The sequence below is a fragment of the Megalobrama amblycephala genome, linkage group LG15 (assembly GCF_018812025.1).
Source record: "Megalobrama amblycephala isolate DHTTF-2021 linkage group LG15, ASM1881202v1, whole genome shotgun sequence".
Lineage (NCBI taxonomy): Eukaryota > Metazoa > Chordata > Actinopteri > Cypriniformes > Xenocyprididae > Megalobrama > Megalobrama amblycephala.
The window spans coordinates 1,544,267-1,563,142 of record NC_063058.1 but is presented as its reverse complement, the minus strand read 5'-3'; the positions used below and the strand labels follow the sequence as shown (position 1 = coordinate 1,563,142).

Here is an 18,876-nt window from a genome sequence, read left to right as displayed (position 1 = left end):
CAAAAGACAGGCCGAGCTCCACGCACTCGAGCTAGGCACTGCCAGACCATTTCACAACAAGTAATCTACCTCCTTCTTCATTTCCTCTTTCTTCCACAGACTGACTCGATAAGGATGCTGTTTGATGGGAGGTGAATCAGTAACTTCAATATCATGGAACAAAACATTTTTTTTTTTTTGAGTGAGTGTATCATAGACAAGAGACAAAAATAGTTTTGAATGATCAACACTTCAATGTTTCCATATTCGTAAGTTTGGGTGGCACTGTCACTTCCTCATGGTTAACCCAGCCATTACATTCAGTTTCAACAACAGAAGACACTAGCGCCACTGAGACAGCAGAATCGCTCGTAATGTCACTGGTTTTGTGAATGTATTGCTTAAGCATATTAACTTTTAACTTTTCACTCAGTTTCCATTCCTTTGGATAGGGTCCAGAAAACCGTGGCTATAATGCAGAACCTGGGACAGGCAGTAATACTAATACCGAGTCGCCCACTTGGAAATCGAGTACTAAGAACAAAGCAAACCGCTGTTTTATTTGCTTTTGTTTCACAGCCAAATTCGCTCTCGCCATTTCACACACATGATGCAAACATTCACGTATCTTGCTCACATACTCCAGGACTGACATGAGGGGGAGGACTGTTACTCAATAACTGTTCTTGGAGCAGTTTTAGCGTATTTCTAACTTCTAACTAAGTACTTTGCTGTGAGCATACCAGTGCCCGGTTGCATAAAGCACCTTAAGTGTAATTTTCCCTTAAGATCGCCCTATGTTTCTCTTAAACTTAAGGGTGTTGCAGAAAATAACCGTTAAGTATTACTTAAGGGTTTCTTTAGGTGAAACGTCATAAACCCTAAGAATTTCCCTTAAGTATGTATTTTTCACTTAAGAAATCCCTTAAAAAACCGTAAGTGTTGCATAAAGCCCCTTAACCGTCATTTCCCTAAGTATAACATAAGGTTAGGAAAACTTCACCTTAAGTGTTACACGGAGTGAGCAGGTTCAATCCAAGTCTTCTAACGAGACACGATCGACCGTTTTATATGATAAACAAATTGTACTTTAGCCGTTTATTCACATAAACATTGATGAGATCACATATGTAGCATCTTATATGGACAACGGAAGCGCAAACGTGCGTGCATCACACGCAAAAACAAACCTCATTGGTTCTTGCGCGCACGTTTGAGCTTCTGACACAGCCGTAATCATATGGATGTTTTTCAATAAATGGACATAAATGATGAGAGAATATTAAAAATATCTTTATTTGTTATCCAAAGATGAATGAAAGTCTTATGGGTTTGGAACGACATGAGGGTGAGTGAATGATGGCAGAAATCTCAATTTTGAGTAAACTATCAATTTGAATTTCTCGTCTGGTCGTTCTCTTTCATATTTGGTTTTCTTTTTTGTTTTCCTTATCCATCCTATGTTGTTTTCTGTGAAAACTTACAACGATATGTATTAACAAATAACGTGTCCATGGCAACAGTAGAATTTTATAACGGCTAAACCTGGGTTGCTGTCGTGAAACACTTAACGGTTTCCCTTACCTAAGTGAACAGTTTAAGATATTATATGCAACACCCTTAAGTCATTCCCTTAGTTAAGGGGAAATCACGCCTTAAGTGTCATACTTAAGGGAAAAACTTAAGGTGCTTTATGCAACCGGGCACAGGGCCTTAAGTGGCAGCTGATAGCAGCAGAGAAATTCTATGTCAACTCTATCAACGCCAGTATGAATCTGCAGCAGTCAGGTGGTACAAGAAAGGGCTGTTTACATTCATTATTATTGTAATGTTATGTGCTTTGAGACATGAGATCATTTAACGCCGTCTCCTGTCTCGTGGTGCTTTGCAGGCTCTGCTGCCGCTGTGTGCATTCATGTGTTTTAAGGCCGGAACACATGCAGTTTTTGTTCGTCGGCCGACTATGTTTTCTCAGTGTGTTCCGCACCGTCGGCAGAAGTTGGTCCTCATCGCCTTTTTTTCGGCCGATTCGAAATGTTGAATCAGTGTCGGAGCTTGTCGGTCTGTCGAGCCATCTGATCTTTCTGATTGGCTGTTCAGCTACTGCAACCTGCTGGTTCGGAAAGGCATTTCATCTCACGCAGGCGCAGAACTGACGTGCTATTTGGCCGTTGGCTGTCGAGCATTGGTTTGGTGTGTCAGGGCAACTTTGGACACAGACGCTGACGACGTGAGCCAACCCCGCAGTCTGCTTTCATCACCACTAGTTCGTCGGCGTCAGCTTGGTGTGTTCCAGCCTTTAAAGGAGCCGTGGCTATGGGGAGCGCTCTGAAGGGAGGGTGGGATCTAATGCTTTCAAAGCTAACTTGCTATTGTTAGCCACTCTGAAATTGCCTACTCTATTTTAACCAGTCATTGTTAAGGGTAAAGTGATTGAGCAAATTATTTTAATGGTTGAAACATTGATCCATGATCTGTTTTCATAAGTAAAAAGCAATTTAAAGCATTTAAAATATTAAAATACACCGACATTTTTTTGGTTCAGCTCCAGAGCAACACAGTAAAGTATAACTGAAGTATAAGTGAAATGGTAACTTAAAAATGTAACTTAAACAGTAACGTAAACTGATACACGCTTGACTGATGTGGTCTGCATGAAACTGATGCTTTGCTTGATTTCAGCACAGTGTAACAAAGATAAGTAGTATGATATGTACTGTTATGTTACTGATATGTACTGAGAGGCAACAAATAGGGAATTCTACTATGAAGAAGATTAACACTGCACAGGAGCAAACAAAAGTCTTGAATGAAACTTGACATTGTTGTGGGGTGAGTGGTGAGTTTAAATGCATTCCTTAATTAGCTGTCTTGATTGTTTACAGGTGCACATAGTTATTATTCCAGGGATTTTATCTGCAGCTGCTATTTCATTGAAATCATAAATTAATTAGACCGTTGTTTAATGTTGAGTAAATTTAAATAGAGAGAGTCACTTTGCATTGTGACACATGCTTCAGTGCTCTGAGAGTGTTTATAGTGCTGTGAGTTTAACACTTCATGACTGAGAGCAGAACAGAACACAATCTTCATCATCACACAAGACAAAAGAACAACAATGAACACAATCACCTTCTTCATCTGGACTCTCACAATGTTTGTTCAAGGTTTGTGTTTCAATAAAATTTTAATTTAAAGTATTATAATATTATTAACATTGAATCTTACACAAATATTCTGCTTTTTCTATCAGGTTTCAGTGGACAGGTGACTGTGACTCAAACCCCTTCTGTAAAAACGGTTCAGATTGGTGAATCTGTCACTATAAACTGCAAAACAAACACAGCAGTGTATGATGGCTGTACAGGTTCATATACTTGTATGGCCTGGTACCAGCAGAAACCTGGAGAAGCTCCTAAACTCCTCATATATGCAGCATCAATCCGTCATACTGGAACTCCATCTAGATTCAGTGGCAGTGGATCCAGAACTGATTTCACTCTGACCATCAGTGGAGTCCAGACTGAAGATACAGGAGATTATTACTGTCAGAGTTTACACTATATCAACAGTCAATATGTGTTCACACAGTGATAAAGAGTGGTACAAAAACCTCGGTCAGTCAGACGTCACAGTGATGCACTGATACAGCTGAGAGATACTGCAGCTGCTCATACAACACAATCACACACAACACTGATCACAGACAAACACTAATAACACTAGATCATCTAAATCAACATCAATCTTGTGTTTCTGAAGACAATGAGTCAGTGTTTAATATGATCATCATGTTTTAGGTGTAATATATGATCCCTGTCAATCAAACTGAACAGACTGAATTCAGTTGATTTTCATGACATTTTCATATATCTCTATTTTCATCCTGACATTTTCAGCAGAAGTGAAACTGGTGTGTTCCAGTCCAGATCATGTGACCAATCAAACAGTGAGACTGAAAAGCCCATTTGCATTGTCAGGGTGGAGTGATTGTGATCCTCTCAGAATAGAGCAGCTCTGTCTCCAGAGACCATGTTCAAACCCCAAGAGCTTTATTTGACTTTATTTCCTGCTACATCAAGCTTGTGAAAAGCACCTGCATCTTCATCTGTTAGTTGAATGATGTTGTCAGACACAAAGTGAACTTGTTGAGAAGCTTTATTGAATGTTACAGCAGATTGAAAGATCACACAGTGCTTTGACACGCCAGCTCTCTTTCAGTATTGAGTTGTAAATCACTACAGCTGCAGCACTAGACTCATGTGAATCCTGCCTGACACAGGACACTCAGATACGGCTCATCTTCAGGAGAGAAACATCAGCACTCAGAGCTCTTGTGGAACGAGACCTCATGAGGAGCTCCATCATGTGTTACTCTGCAGACGTACACCTCTCCCTCTTCCCAGCGTGCTTTGCTGAGGGTCAGGACGCTACTGCGGCTGTAGCGGCCGTCCCGCTGGCTCTCCGCGCTGGTCACGACCCCCTCGGTGACCTCTGACCCGTCCAGTGTCCAGCTCACCAGCGCCCCCTGTGGAGAGTAAGAGCTGAGCAGGCAGAGCAGTGCGGCTGAGTCTCCAGAGATCTGTAGAGAAGAGGGCGGCAGCAGAGACACTGAGGGCTTCACTGTGGGACCAGCTGCAGGAGACAAACACAACACATTCACAAACACTAAGAAAACACACTGTTTCACTCACAGCATTTCAACAGCGGCAAAAATCACGACAATCTGATCCTTCATGACATTCAACATCACTAGAGCAGATATAATATACTATATACAAACTACACAATCACTATATATATGTAACTCAATTTCAAACTGCAGTTTTGTGACCAAAGCCAAATTAAAATTATATCACTGTTAACAGTTACAAAACAATAAATTAAACATTTCTATATTTAAACATATTTTACATAAATTGTACTTTTTTTTTATATAAAGCACTGAATTATGAGCACAACATGAACAAAAGAGATTCAGTATCATTTACTGAAATACAGAAAGTAACATTTATATTCTGATGTTAAATCTCTTCTTAAATGTATGATATTGACAACGAAATACATCTACAATAACTATATGAATTGTTTAGATTTTTTTCTGAATGTTTACATTATATAATCATAAAACAATTTATAACACATTCTCTTATATATATAACACATTTTTTAATTTTTTAATGCACCTTATAATGCACTGTTTGATCTCATGAATAATTGTAACCATATTTATGATACATTATAACACTTATCTATTTATTGAACACACCTTTATAAAGTATAAAGTCTTTAAAAAAAGCATTTCAGAATCTGCTAATATTACAATGCATTTTAACTTTGGTTATAATTATTTATGAAAATATATTATGCATTATAATGTACATTATGAATATGTTTATAATGCTTTATACTTTAACTTAATGTTACCAAGTAGTTTTGATGAATTATGTATTTTAATACACATCATAATACATGTCTGATACTGTGAATAATGTAACCACATTATCCCTCATTATAATATAATCTGTTCATTGTTACAACTTTAGAAAGTATAATGCATTAAAACACGACAAACAACCAGTTTCAGATCTGACAATGAATCTAGAAATATTATAATGCATTTTATCTTTCAATACTTTATGACAAGATAAAAGGCTTTATAACATGCATCCAAGTAAAGCATTACACAATATCTAATACTAATTAGAATTAGATTTTTAAATATGAAATGAAAAGGACTTACCGAGCGCCAGTTTAGTTCCTCCACCGAAAGTCCACCACAGTGATACAATCTAATGAAACGGTCGTACAAAAACCTCTATTCCACTCGAGTGAACACAAACTCCAGCAGAGAGAGAGAAACAACACTTCAACACACTGATATTAGAAGAAACTCACATCTTCTCAACACTCACACATTCAGTTTGGACTAAATGTTATTATTGCTTTAAAAACAGTTGAAGAGTTTATTCATCTACAACAGATATCATTCAGTTTGACTTTCTATCCTGTATTTCTCATTCATTATCTTGTCGTGTGCTGATATAACACTGTGTAAGAAATATTTTTGATGATCTGTGACCTCTGAGGTGACCTTTGACCCTTTTTTATCATGGATGATGTTGTGAGTTTCTCATAATGATCTTCTGTTCTTCATATGAAGCTCAATCATCATGATTCACAGAAAAACCTGCAGCTTCAGACTTTAATCTTATGAAAATGAGTTCAAATAATGAGGTATGTTTTCATAATATTATATGAGGTCTGTTATAAAAGTATCTGGACTGATTGTGAATCTCTTGAACAAGCTCTAATATGTCTCCATCTTTATCAGCTTGTTTCTTCTCCATTTGATGATTTCAGACACACATGAGGCTTCATGATAGATGGAGTGACACCATGAACTCTGATTAGAGATTCACAATCAGTCCTGATACTTTCTGAACAGACTCATGATTCATGATCCATCTTTAGTGATGGAGGTTCATCTAGTGAAGTGTAGCAGTGATGATGGTCACATGACTGAATATGGACACAGAGATGGACGTTCATCTGCACATCCTCAGAATAAAAATAAAACTACTGAACTATACGGTGGCCGAGAGAGCTCAACGCGGTGCAAATAAAGAAAACATCTTCATCAGTTTGACAACACATGCACTGCAAATTCCACAACACTTACAAACAGACAAACGCGCTGCAAATAGGACTGCTCATAATCAGAATGTTAACAAACAAAACGAAAAACTCACCTTTCAGGTGCACACCACCTAAGAGTAAACATGAACAATCCCAGCCAGCGGTCCCAGACAGGTACGTCAATGTGTTCCCTATAACATTTTCGTTGTGGTCTGTGCCAGTCTCGGCGCCAGGACAAACGATTTGGGGGATATTATTTTGCGTTAAAATATTATTAATAAATGATTAATAATAAATAATATATATTTTTTAATAATTTACTTGATTTTATGTCTCAAATCCCAGTCAATTATTCACTGCAGAAAGTGAAAGTAAAAACTCAGCCATGAGAGCTCTACTTCAGCATGTTCTGATAACTATTTAACCTTAATTTATTTCTTAATTTCTCTTGTGGCCCATACATATTGAAAAAAAGGAGAAGAGATATAGGTGTTACTAAAAAAAAAAAAAAAAAAAAAAGTAACACCATCTCTTTTCATTTTTTTTTCAATAGGTATGGGCCACAAGATAAATATTAAGAAATAAATGAAGGTTAAATAGTGTTATCAGAACATGTTGAAGTAGAGCTCTCATCGCTGAGTTTTTACTTTCACTTTAGCTGAGTTTTTCTAATTAGCTAATCTCATCGCGTCGGTTATGCATGATGCACTATAAATTATTGCGGGGCAAATTAAATTATTATTTTAATTCTAAAAGTAGCCTAATCATTATCGTCACCGTCATCATCATCATTCAGATCATCGCAGAAGGACTTGAGATCGCTGGGCCTGGTATGTGCTATTTGCAGCACGTTTGTCTATTTGTAAGTGTTGTGGAATTTGCAGCGCATGTGTTGTCAAACTGATGAAGATGTTTTCTTCATTTGCAGCGCGTTTGTCTATTTGTAAGTGTTGTGGAATTTGCAGCGCGTGTGTTGTCAAACTGATGAAGATGTTTTCTTCATTTGCAGCGCGTTTGTCTATTTGTAAGTGTTGTGGAATTTGCAGCGCGTGTGTTGTCAAACTGATGAAGATGTTTTCTTTATTTGCATGTGTTTTCTTCATTTGCAGTGCATTGAGCTCTCTCGGCCACCGTAGAACTAACTAAAAATATCATTACTCATCATTCTGTAACTCTAGTGTATATTAGTGTGTCTGTTGTAAATCCTGCCCACTTGTTTGCATTGTGACACATGCTTCAGTGCTCTGAGAGTGTTTATAGTGCTGTGAGTTTAACACTTCATGACTGAGAGCAGAACAGAACACAATCTTCATCATCACACAAGACAAAAGAACAACAATGAACACAATCACCTTCTTCATCTGGACTCTCACTCTGTTTGCTCAAGGTTTGTGTGACTGTTTTTACAATAATTATCAATTCTTTTAAAATTTCATATATATATATATATATATATATATATATATATATATATATATATCATTTTTGTGTCTGTTTTCTCTCAGAGTGTAGAGGACAGATCACTGTAACTCAGAGTCCATCAATAATTCAGGCTCAACCAGGACAAGAAGTCAAAATAAACTGTAAAACCAGCAGTAGAGTGGATGGTGGTAACGAGTTAGCCTGGTACTTACAGAAATCTGGAGAAGCTCCTAAACTCCTCATATATTATGCAACAAGCCGTTATACTGGAACTCCATCTAGATTCAGTGGCAGTGGATCTAACACTGATTTCACTCTGACCATCAGTGGAGTCCAGACTGAAGATACAGGAGATTATTACTGTCAGAGTGAACACTGGATCAACAGTAAAGGTGTGTTCACACAGTGATAAAGAGTGGTACAAAAACCTCGTTCAGTCAGACGTCACAGTGATGCACTGATACAGCTGAGAGATACTGCAGCTGCTCATTCAACACAATCACACACAACACTGATCAGTGATGGAAGGGGTTCATTATAAAAGACCACTACCTTAAACAGTTGTATTTTCTGCAGAATTAACCAAATTCAAACTTTACTTATTCATTTGGAAGACACTTTTTTTCTCCTGAAATGAGTATCCACAGAAGCATTTGATCATCAATGAATCAGAAATACTGCTCATGTTTCTGTGTTTGAATGTAATAATATAAATGAGATGATTAACTACAATCTGGTTGTTCTCAAGGCTTTCATTTCCCAACATCTGTAAAAAAAGAGCCTCATCACACTAATCAGACCTCGATAACTACATCAGTCTAGGAAAACGTTTCTACAACATCCTAAACAACTTTTTCACAGACAGAAATATCCAAATTGGCTTCCAAACAAAATATCACACATGAGACCCTGAATACACTCTACATAGTCCTGAAAAGATGAACAACATGACAACTTTAAAGGTGCCATCGAATTGAAAATTGAATTTACCTCGGCATAGTTGAATAACAAGAGTTCAGTATTTTCATTATTAAACACTTGCAGTCTGTATAATTCATAAACACAACTTCATTCTTTATAAATCTCTCCAACAGTGTGTAATGTTAGCTTTAGCCATGGAGCACTATCAAACTCATTCAGAATCAAATGTAAACATCCAAATAAATACTATACTTACGCGATTAGACATGCTGCATGACGAACACTTTGTAAAGATACATTTTGAGGGTTATATTAGCTGTGTGAACTTTTTTTATGCAATGAGTCGAGAGCTCTGGGGGGGCGGAGAGCGCAAGCAATTAAAGGGGCAGCAGCCCTGAATCGGCGAATTTCTAATTATGCCCCAAAATAGGCAGTTAAAAAAATATATATATATATTTAAAAAACATCTATGGGGCATTTTGAGCTGAAACTTCACAGACACATTCAGGGGACACTTTAGACTTCTATTATATCTTGTAAAAAAAACATTCGATGGCACCTTTAAATTATTCAACATGCCTTCAACAGACAGTCAGAGCTACACACACCTCAGTATCCACATTATTCTGTAAAGCAGAAGTAAAATATTTTCTGTGAAAGTGTGAGACTTCAGATTCATTAGGCACCAGTAAATAACTAAAAAAATAACAAAGTGCAGGAAACAGTAGAATACAATACATTAAAATAATATGATAAGAAATTTTGCAATATCAAGCTGAATAATGAGCAGTTTTACAGATTATAATTTTATAAGACCTCAGAGTTTTAAGGGTTAAGTTGCATTTGTTTGGTTCGTTCTTCAATCTATTATTATTATATTAAGAGATTACTTATTAAGAGATTAAACATTAAACTTTGCTGAAATTAAATGTCTTGCTTTGGTCTACACTGGAAGTGTTCTGTTAACTCTATTAATCTATAATCACTAAAACTGAAACTGAATATATAAAAAACAAAATAGAAATATGTTCACAAAATAAAAGCTAAACCAAAACTAAGAAAACCATTAATGAAACTGTCATGATCACCAGCTGGAGTGCTGTGGTTGTCCACCAGAGGGAAACTGAATTCTTGTTCATTGCCATTCACACATGGACTACATCCCCCATAATCCTCTGCCTGGTCTCATCATTACTGATTGTCTACAGCTGTGTATCATTAACTTGTTAGTTCCAGCCTATATAAACCATAACTGTGTCTCATTTCATTTATTTCGAAGGCTGCATCCTCAAGAGGACGAATCCTGTGAAGGATGCGGTATATGGAGTGTCCTTAGCCAGAATTAAAAACAAGACGTCCTTCATAGGACACACAGTCAGGAAAGGAAACAGGAAGTATATCGTTGCTATGCCAACGCGTTCACGGCAGCCTTGTTGCGCTCTCAGCAAATGAATGAAAATTATTAATAAATTTGTAAAGTAATTTGAAAAGAAAATGTATTTACTTGTTTTATTTTGGTTAATGCTTGAGGAGCTGGCTTATGTACATCAGATATCTGTTACAGAGACAAAGGAGGAGGATATTAAGAAGAACAATGTTTAAAACAAAAACAAGCATGAAACTACTTACATTTAAACATCTTCGCTTGTGTGTACATGTCGACGCCGCCATTTATTTTTTATTTTTTCAAATAAATGATGGTTGTTAACAGAGACGCAAAGAATTGTGGGCTATCTGCAGCGGCAAAGGATACACCTCATGCATCCTCCGAATTCCTGTGAAAGAAGGACGCATTTGAAGGTCACGTTCGGAGAGTCCTACTTACTTTTCTGAAATGATACACCCTCAATGACATATGCAACCTTCGAATGCGACCTCCGGAAGACGCAGCCTTCGAAATGAGACACAGCTCATGTTCACTCTGTCAGTCATTGCTAAGTCTTGTATGTGTCTGTACTGCATTCTCCCTGGTTTCATGTGTCTTGGTTTTTTGGATTTCTCTGTTCTGCTTCTGCCCTGGACTCTGTTATTGTTTGGACTGTTTGACTGTTTTGTGGATTACGATTGTGGATACCCTTCTAATAAATACTGCGTTTGGGTCCTCAACCTTCATGTCTCGGAGCAGTTTTAACCCTTTAACTGCCTGCTCGACCAAATGGTTGAGCACATTTTGAGTCACTGTATTTCATTGAGAGGAGTACCTAACTTAACTCAAGCTGATTGAGCCATCTCTACCATCTGGTTGAGGTATGTTATGCCAAAAAAATCCACTAGATGTCAGAGTGTCAATCAACAGCACTTGTCACAAGTTACACTTCCTCTAACATGGATGTCAGAAACAAAGAAATCACTCCTGCCACGTGAACTGTTCTTGGTGAAATTTTGCAGGTAAGCAAATTTTTTGACATATTACACTGTAAGAGCCCTAACTTTACAAAATTATGTTACTTGGTGCCATGAAAAACTTTAGTATGTTTTTAATAATTTTTCAAAAACATGCTCAACCAAACGGTTGATTTGTCACTTAAAGGTAAACGCAGAAAAGCTCAGGTAATCGTTTCAGATCATCCATTTCTGCAGTCAGAATGGACTATTTGCTGAGAAATATAAACTTCTGATCATTCTTAGCTATGAATATAACAGCTATTGTTATTTCTTCATGAATATGCTGAGATAATTTCTTAAATATGTATTTTTTTGCCACTTTTGCATATTTTTTGAAGTAAATATAATGAATTCATTGAATTAATGTGTGGAAATCATAATTATCAGAGGCAATTACTACTTAAATGACAAATGCTGGTGTACTAACATTACTAAAATCGTAAGAGATTGTTATTTATTTGTTTGTTGTTGCTTTTTTTTTTACAATTACTAGATGGATGTCAACAGTTTCTATGGAACAAGAACACGCACTCTTCAGGCCCTTGTCCCAGAAAACCCCTAAGATTCTGATGCTGATCTCAGTGATGTTGATGACCCAATAGAGTATCCGGATTATCACCCCGTCCGAGAAGAGAAATGTTGTAACGATTTGTACAGTTATTAATCAATTTATGGGTGGAATATGAATATAATAATTCGTAAAGCTTTATGAATAATTATTATGCATATACCGACCCAAGGGGGAATTAACCGTATATGGTGAATTAATTACAACGAATTATAATCAATCACATATATGATTAGTTCTGGTTTAATAATTATGTAGAAAACTATTGGTCCGTCCAGCAAACCGTTAAGTTATCCACAGACTATTACGACAGAAATGTTATCCTCTGGCCACGAGGATAAATTCCTATGATAGCATCCAAACATAAAGCAAGGATATAGGATCGAAACGTTAAAGTGACCTGGCTTTTGTTGAAATGAGCAAAAAGAACAATCGAACATGAATAATGTGTTTAATATATGCAAACTACGACTACAGAGGTTATACGTCTAAAATACAGAATATACAAATATATACAAAAAGGGAACGTAGAGACAGGAAAGGAAGGAAAGAGAGAAGGCAAATAGCAAAATCTAACAGTCCTTGACAGCCAGCATAGAAATCAGTTTCATTATCTAAGATTCAGAACGGTACTTGCATCAGTTTGCTTGCGGGGTTTCAGGTCAGTGCTGCTGCAGTTCATTGGTTTCTTCTGTTTCCGCGGGAGGGTTTGAACTGAGGACGTGAAAGTTAGTTTTGCCGGAGAGATGGTGGTCCCGATGGATGAGCGCGACGTCCGGGACGTCCGGGAGAGACGTGCATGAGTAGGCGATGGATGTTTTTGGGCCGTCGGGAGAACACAACGGAGAATCCTGGTGTTCCTTTTTATGAAGCCGACACACCTCCTTGAGGTGGAATAGCCAATGACATTGGTGCAAAGTTGGAGGGCAAGCTCTTTCTTTGTTTGGTCTCCTAGCTGAATTTGCATACTTTACGACTATCAGATCGGATTTCGAGATGGAGTACTTTCTTCACAATATCATTAAACACATAGAAAAATGCATTTGTCAGCTATGTGACATATCTCAGTGAATAGCTCGAGTCTGGAGCTTTGCGGAGAGATCAAACTCGATAGATCAGAAAGGCATATAAAAGAAGTTATGGTTTACAGACAAAATTCCATCATTAAAATGCACACTAGCACAAATGCACTAATTTAAACACTAGGAAACATGCATACGCTCGAAATACATGATGGATATATTTCGGCATAGTTGTATTTTACATATACAGTCAAAAATGTATGTTTGTGTGTTTCTGTATGTGTCTGTGTGTGTCTGTGGTGTGTGTTGGAATGTGATCTGGTCAGTCTCTGGGGGGGTGCTCCTTTTGAAGTCTCCAAAGTTGGGAAGTTGGAGTTTTCTGTTTACCCTCACGGGTCCACAAACCTGCCAAAAGTCACAGTCGGCCGGAGCCGATTTAGTGATTTACAAACAAAGTTCATCAGGTTAAAAGCGTTCTGAAAACTCCAAAGTTTATTGACTGAACGGATCCATCCAGATGTTACAATGTTCATATGTCTTAAAAAAGAAAAATCCTGTTGCACTACCACACTTGATGGCGTTTCTTGAATCATAAAAGCCTAAAATGATATTATATTACTATATTTTGCTATTTTGTTTTTAGTTTTTGAATGCAGAAAGAATGTAATGTCTTTAGTTTTGTTACTTTTAGTTATTTGTGTTATTTATTTTTGTTTATTGTTAATAAACAAAAATATCATTTCCTGGGTTAAAATGAAAATCTGAAATATTTTATGGAATATTTCAATAAATAAACAAGATTCATTCATATTTTATTTTTATTGTTTTAAATAAGTTACTATTATAGTTAATATTTTCTGATTTTCATGAAGTGTATGAATTTAATTATTTTACCTTTAAGTGACATATCAACCATTTGGTAGAGGCCGATATTTTAAAAATGATGGGATGTATTGAAAAAAATACAGTGAGTGTGGTAACTAGTGACATAATGAGATAAAAAATGCAAACAAAAAAATTTCAAATGCCTTTTTCTTGGTGGGGCAGTTAACAGAAACTAACTAAAACTAAACTGAAATTTATAGCAAATTTGAAAACAATATTAAAGGGGACCTATTATGCAAAATTCACTTTTACATGGTGTTTGGACATAAATGTGTGTTGGCAGTGTATGAACACAACCACCCTATAGTGATAAAAATCCAGCTACTCTTTTTTTTAATCCCCATAAATCATAAGCAGTGTCTCAGAACAAGCCGTTTCCAGATCCCTGGCAGTGTGACATCACATTAGCCACAGGCCCCGCCCACGAATGTTGACAGACACTGAAGTTTTAACATAGAACCGCCCTGAGTGAGTTCACAGCTAGTTGTACACAGTCCACCATTACTGCACTGACGAGAATGTCTCTCAAGCATTTTAGGTGTTCTGGAGCTGGATGTATTAATCCACATAGTTCTCTTCATTTACTCCCTAAATCTAAGACGCTGAAGACAAGGTGGATTAACTTGGTTTTCCAGGAAAATTCTCCCTCAGTTCTGTCAAAATTCGTTTATGTCTGCGCGAATCATTTCACACCGGACTGCTCAGTGAACGAATATCAATACAAAACAGAGACTGCTACTCAGAGATGTTCTACTCAAGGATATACAAGTAAAAACTGTTCATGATCCAGTTTACAGTCTCCAGAGTGATACTGGATACGACATTACAATGAAGGTGAGGGCTTTTATTACAGTTCATCGGAGTTGATTTACAGATATAAAGTTTACCAGTTTATTAAGCACCACCCGAAAGGCATAAGGTCAAGTCAAGTCAAGTCACCTTTATTTATATAGCGCTTTTTACAATGCAGATTGTGTCAAAGCAGCTTTACATTGATAACTGGTACATAATTTCCCTGCACAGCAGCTCTTAAATAATAGTGTCAATGCAGGCAGATCAGAAGCACTGTTGAATAAATATCAAGAATACTATTGAATATCAAATGTCAAGTGTCCCCAACTAAGCAAGCCAAAGGCGACAGCGGCAAGGAACCCAAACTCCATCAGGTGACATCAGGTGGCAAACAAGTGGCAAATAGGTGTTAAAATGGAGAAAAAAACCTTGGGAGAAACCAGGCTTAGTCGGGGGCCAGTTCTCCTCTGGCGAACAGTGCTTTGTTACAATCAGGTTGCTATCATAAGTCTGATAGGATCGCAACAATCAAAGTATTTATTTCAGTTCTATCCAGTTGAAGATCGTATTCATCACGCCGGTATGGACGGTTTGTTGAGGAACTGTGGCACTGGCTGTCAAGTCGATGAGGCCTTCACAATGTTGACTCGATCTCTGCTGATACTTCAGGGCTGCGTTGTGGTCGTGTCCAGTTGAGGATCGTATTCATCACGCCGGTATGGACGGTCTGTTGAGGAACTGTGGCACTGGCTGTCGTGTTGATGATGTCGTCACAATGGATGATCTAGTCGACTCGATCTCTGCTGATACTTCAGGGCTGCGTTGTGGTCGTGTCATGGCACCGGTCCTTGGTCTCAGCTGGATACGGCCCAGATCCGGTTGACTACGGTAAACCTCGGGATAAACAGAAAGACTAATATTAGCGTAGATGACATTCTTTTTCTGATGTAACGAGTACATCTGGTGTTATAGGAAGTGTTCCCGGTTCCGGCTGACCTAATTTATGCAGCCTAATAATCCTTTAACGGATTTGAAAATATAAATTGATAAAGTGTTATGTGTATGCCAGGTTAAAGAGATGTGTTTTTAGTCTAGATTTAAACTGAAAGAGTGTGTCTGCTTCCCGAACAATGCTAGGAAGATTGTTCCAGAGTTTAGGTGCCAAATAGGAGAAGGATCTGCCGCCTTCAGTTGATTTTGATATTCTAGGTATTATCAGCTGTCCTGAATTCTGAGATCGCAATAAACGTGAAGGACTATAATGTATTAAGAGCTCACTCAGGTACTGGGGAGCTAAACCATTTAGTGCTTTGTAAGTAATTAGCAAGATTTTAAAATCTATATGATGTTTAACAGGAAGCCAATGCAGTGATGACAGAACTGGGCTAATATGGTCATACTTCCTAGTTCTAGTAAGAACTCTAGCTGCTGCATTTTGTACAAGCTGTAATTTATTTATCAAGCGGGAGGAACAACCACCCAGTAGAGCGTTACAGTAATCTAGCCTTGAGGTCATAAACGCATGAACTAACTGTTCTGCATTTTTCATTGAGAGCATATGTCGTAGTTTAGATATATTTTTAAGATGAAAGAATGTGGTTTTACAGATGCTAGTAACATGGCCTTCAAATGAAAGATTGGTATCAAAGAGCACACCCAGGTTCCTAACTGACGACGAAGACTTAACAGAGCAGCCATCAAGTGTTAGACAGTATTCTAGGTTATTGTGTGAAGTAGTTTTCGGTCCAAAAATTAGAATCTCTGTTTTTCCTGAATTTAGTAGTAGGAAATTACTGGTCATCCAGTTTTTTATATCAACTATACATTCTGTTAATTTAGCGAATTGGTGATTTTCGTCAGGGCGCGAAGAAATATAGAGCTGAGTATCATCAGCGTAACAATGAAAACTAATGCCATGCTTCCTAATGATATCTCCCAAGGGTAGGTCTTTATATATTAGTTTACTGTTAGCTGTAATGAGTGTTTCTGTGTACTTCGCTATGTCGGTGATGATAATGCAAGGGAGAGAGTTTATGGATAATATTTTATTAAGCTCTTACAGTGATTTTCTAGAGTGAAAACAGACGCTTCATCTTTTGTGTGAAGTACAATAAGCGTCATAAAACTCATCTGTATAGTTTTGGCCATCATTTGGACGGTACAACAGACTTGTACTAATATAGTAGATTAAAAACAAGAAGACAATATAAGCTAATACCGTAATTAAACTAAACTATACCTGTTCTAGCGCCACAGTTTCTGACATTATAGCCTGTCCTGACTGACTCCTGGAGAATCAGCTCATGAAGCTCCGCCCTCTTAGGCCGAGCGCAGCAGCTCATTTGCATTTAAAGGGACCACACTGAAACGGCTCGTTTTTGCTGAACCACTAAAAGTGGCAATTTTAACATGCTATAAAAAATTATCTGTGAGGTATTGAGCTAAAACTTCACATACACACTCTGGGGACATAAGAGACTTATTTTACATCTTGCAAAATTGGGCATAATAGGTCCCCTTTAAATTAAAACTAATTTAAAAATGCAAAACTAGAAAATTCCAAAACATTCCAGTGCCAGATCTCCTCTTATTTAACAAACGAATGAAATTAATATTCTGCTAGTCAACTGGAGATGTTTCACTTGTATTACGTACATCATCTGCAGCGCAAGGTGTTTCCTAAAGTGGTGGGGACAATATCGACCCTGGCAAAAAGTGGTGGTGGACATGTCACACCCATCCCACCCACAAATTACGCCTATGGGTATATGTAATTTATTGAAACACTTTATAATAACTGCACACTATGAAGCATTAGTTAAGCATTAGTTAATAGTTAATTAATCACTTATAAAGCATTAATAGACATTAGTAAGTCGTTTATAAATACAGCTATAATTGCTTTATTCTTGATTTATAAGCATATCTATAATGTGTTTAATAATTGTATTTTCATACTTTATTAATTATCAATTTATCATTTCTAAATTAAGTATTACATTATTTACAAACCAGTTGTTTACGAGTTGTCAGTAGTTCATTTAGGAAGTGTAAGTAAATGATTAATAAACTATTTAAACATTCATTTATACATCTTATTATTTAGACACATAGTAATAGTTACTTGGTGCGTTAATAAATGCTTTATTAACACATATTCCTACTGCAATTCATGATTAATTCAAATAATTATAAAACATTTAGAAGCAGTCAGTTGACTATTTTTGTGAGCTCATCTAAAGTGAGGACTATTTATGCTTTGTAAAGCTTTAATAAATGAGATTTAAAGGTTCAGTGATCTTCTGCTCTGCTGTTCTCTAATGTTTTAAAGTTAGTACCGAGGTAGTTTTGACACTAGGAATATGTATTAATAAAGCCTTTATTAACACACTAAGTAACTATTACTATATGTCTAAATAATAAGATGCATAAATGTGCATTTAAATATTTTATTAATCATTTACTTACACTTCCTAAATGATCTTATGAACCACTGACATCTCCTAAATAACTGGTTTGTGAATAATGTAATACATAATTTAGAAATGATAAATTGATCATTAATAAAGTATGAACATTCAATTATTAAACTCATTATAGATATGCTTATAAATCAAGAACAAAGCATTTATGTCTGTATTTATAAACGGCTTACTAATGTCTATTAATGTTTTATAAATTATGAATTGACTATTTACTAATGCTTAACTAATGCTTCATAGCGTGAGTTATTCTAAAGTGTTACCAATTTATTTTGTAGAACAAAACATCAGTATTGTCAAGTTATGTTTACCACAGACCTTAATTTACTCATAAATTGAACCCCAAGCCATTGGGTCACTGCAGCTGCCATTAGAATCTCAGGTTGCTATAAATATTTATGAGACAGTTGTTGTCAGATTTCATTGGTGATTTAAAATATAAAACTCAATCGTTGTTACAAGTTGCTGTGTAGGAATACACACGACGGGGAATCAAGATCAAAGAGTCAAACTTTACTAGGCAATTCAATGGAAGATACAGGAAAAGAGGTTTACACACACAGCAGTAACACGTAAGATAACAGACAACAATGGTGAGGAAGGTGCCTGTTTATAAAGGGAGTGCTGATGAGGGATAATGTCCTGATGAAAGATCCAATCACGACCCATTTTAAGACTTCTAACAGGGACAGTCAGAATTTGATTTTTTTTTATCTGTTGGTATTTGATAGAATCCATGATACCATGTATCTGAACAAGATGTCCAGGATCTCCAGCAGAA

General features: G+C 36.8%; 1 long non-coding RNA gene and 2 gene segments (V, D, J or C); 2 read left to right on the top strand and 1 right to left on the bottom strand.

Annotated features, from left to right (window-relative positions):
* The first annotated feature begins 2,966 nt into the window (after positions 1–2,966).
* On the top strand, positions 2,967–3,605 carry LOC125247291. The segment is given in 2 exon segments: positions 2,967–3,146; positions 3,233–3,605. Coding segments are annotated over 2 exon segments (390 nt in total).
* Positions 3,606–4,119: 514 nt separating this feature from the next.
* Positions 4,120–6,080, bottom strand: LOC125247325. Its single transcript, XR_007180057.1, has 2 exons — positions 5,723–6,080; positions 4,120–4,614 (listed from the first exon to the last, which is right to left on the bottom strand). It is a non-coding gene; the product is annotated as an uncharacterized LOC125247325 (long non-coding RNA).
* Positions 6,081–7,758: 1,678 nt separating this feature from the next.
* Positions 7,759–10,550, top strand: LOC125247276. The segment is given in 3 exon segments: positions 7,759–8,005; positions 8,124–8,432; positions 10,241–10,550. Coding segments are annotated over 3 exon segments (531 nt in total).
* The last annotated feature ends 8,326 nt before the right edge of the window (positions 10,551–18,876 follow it).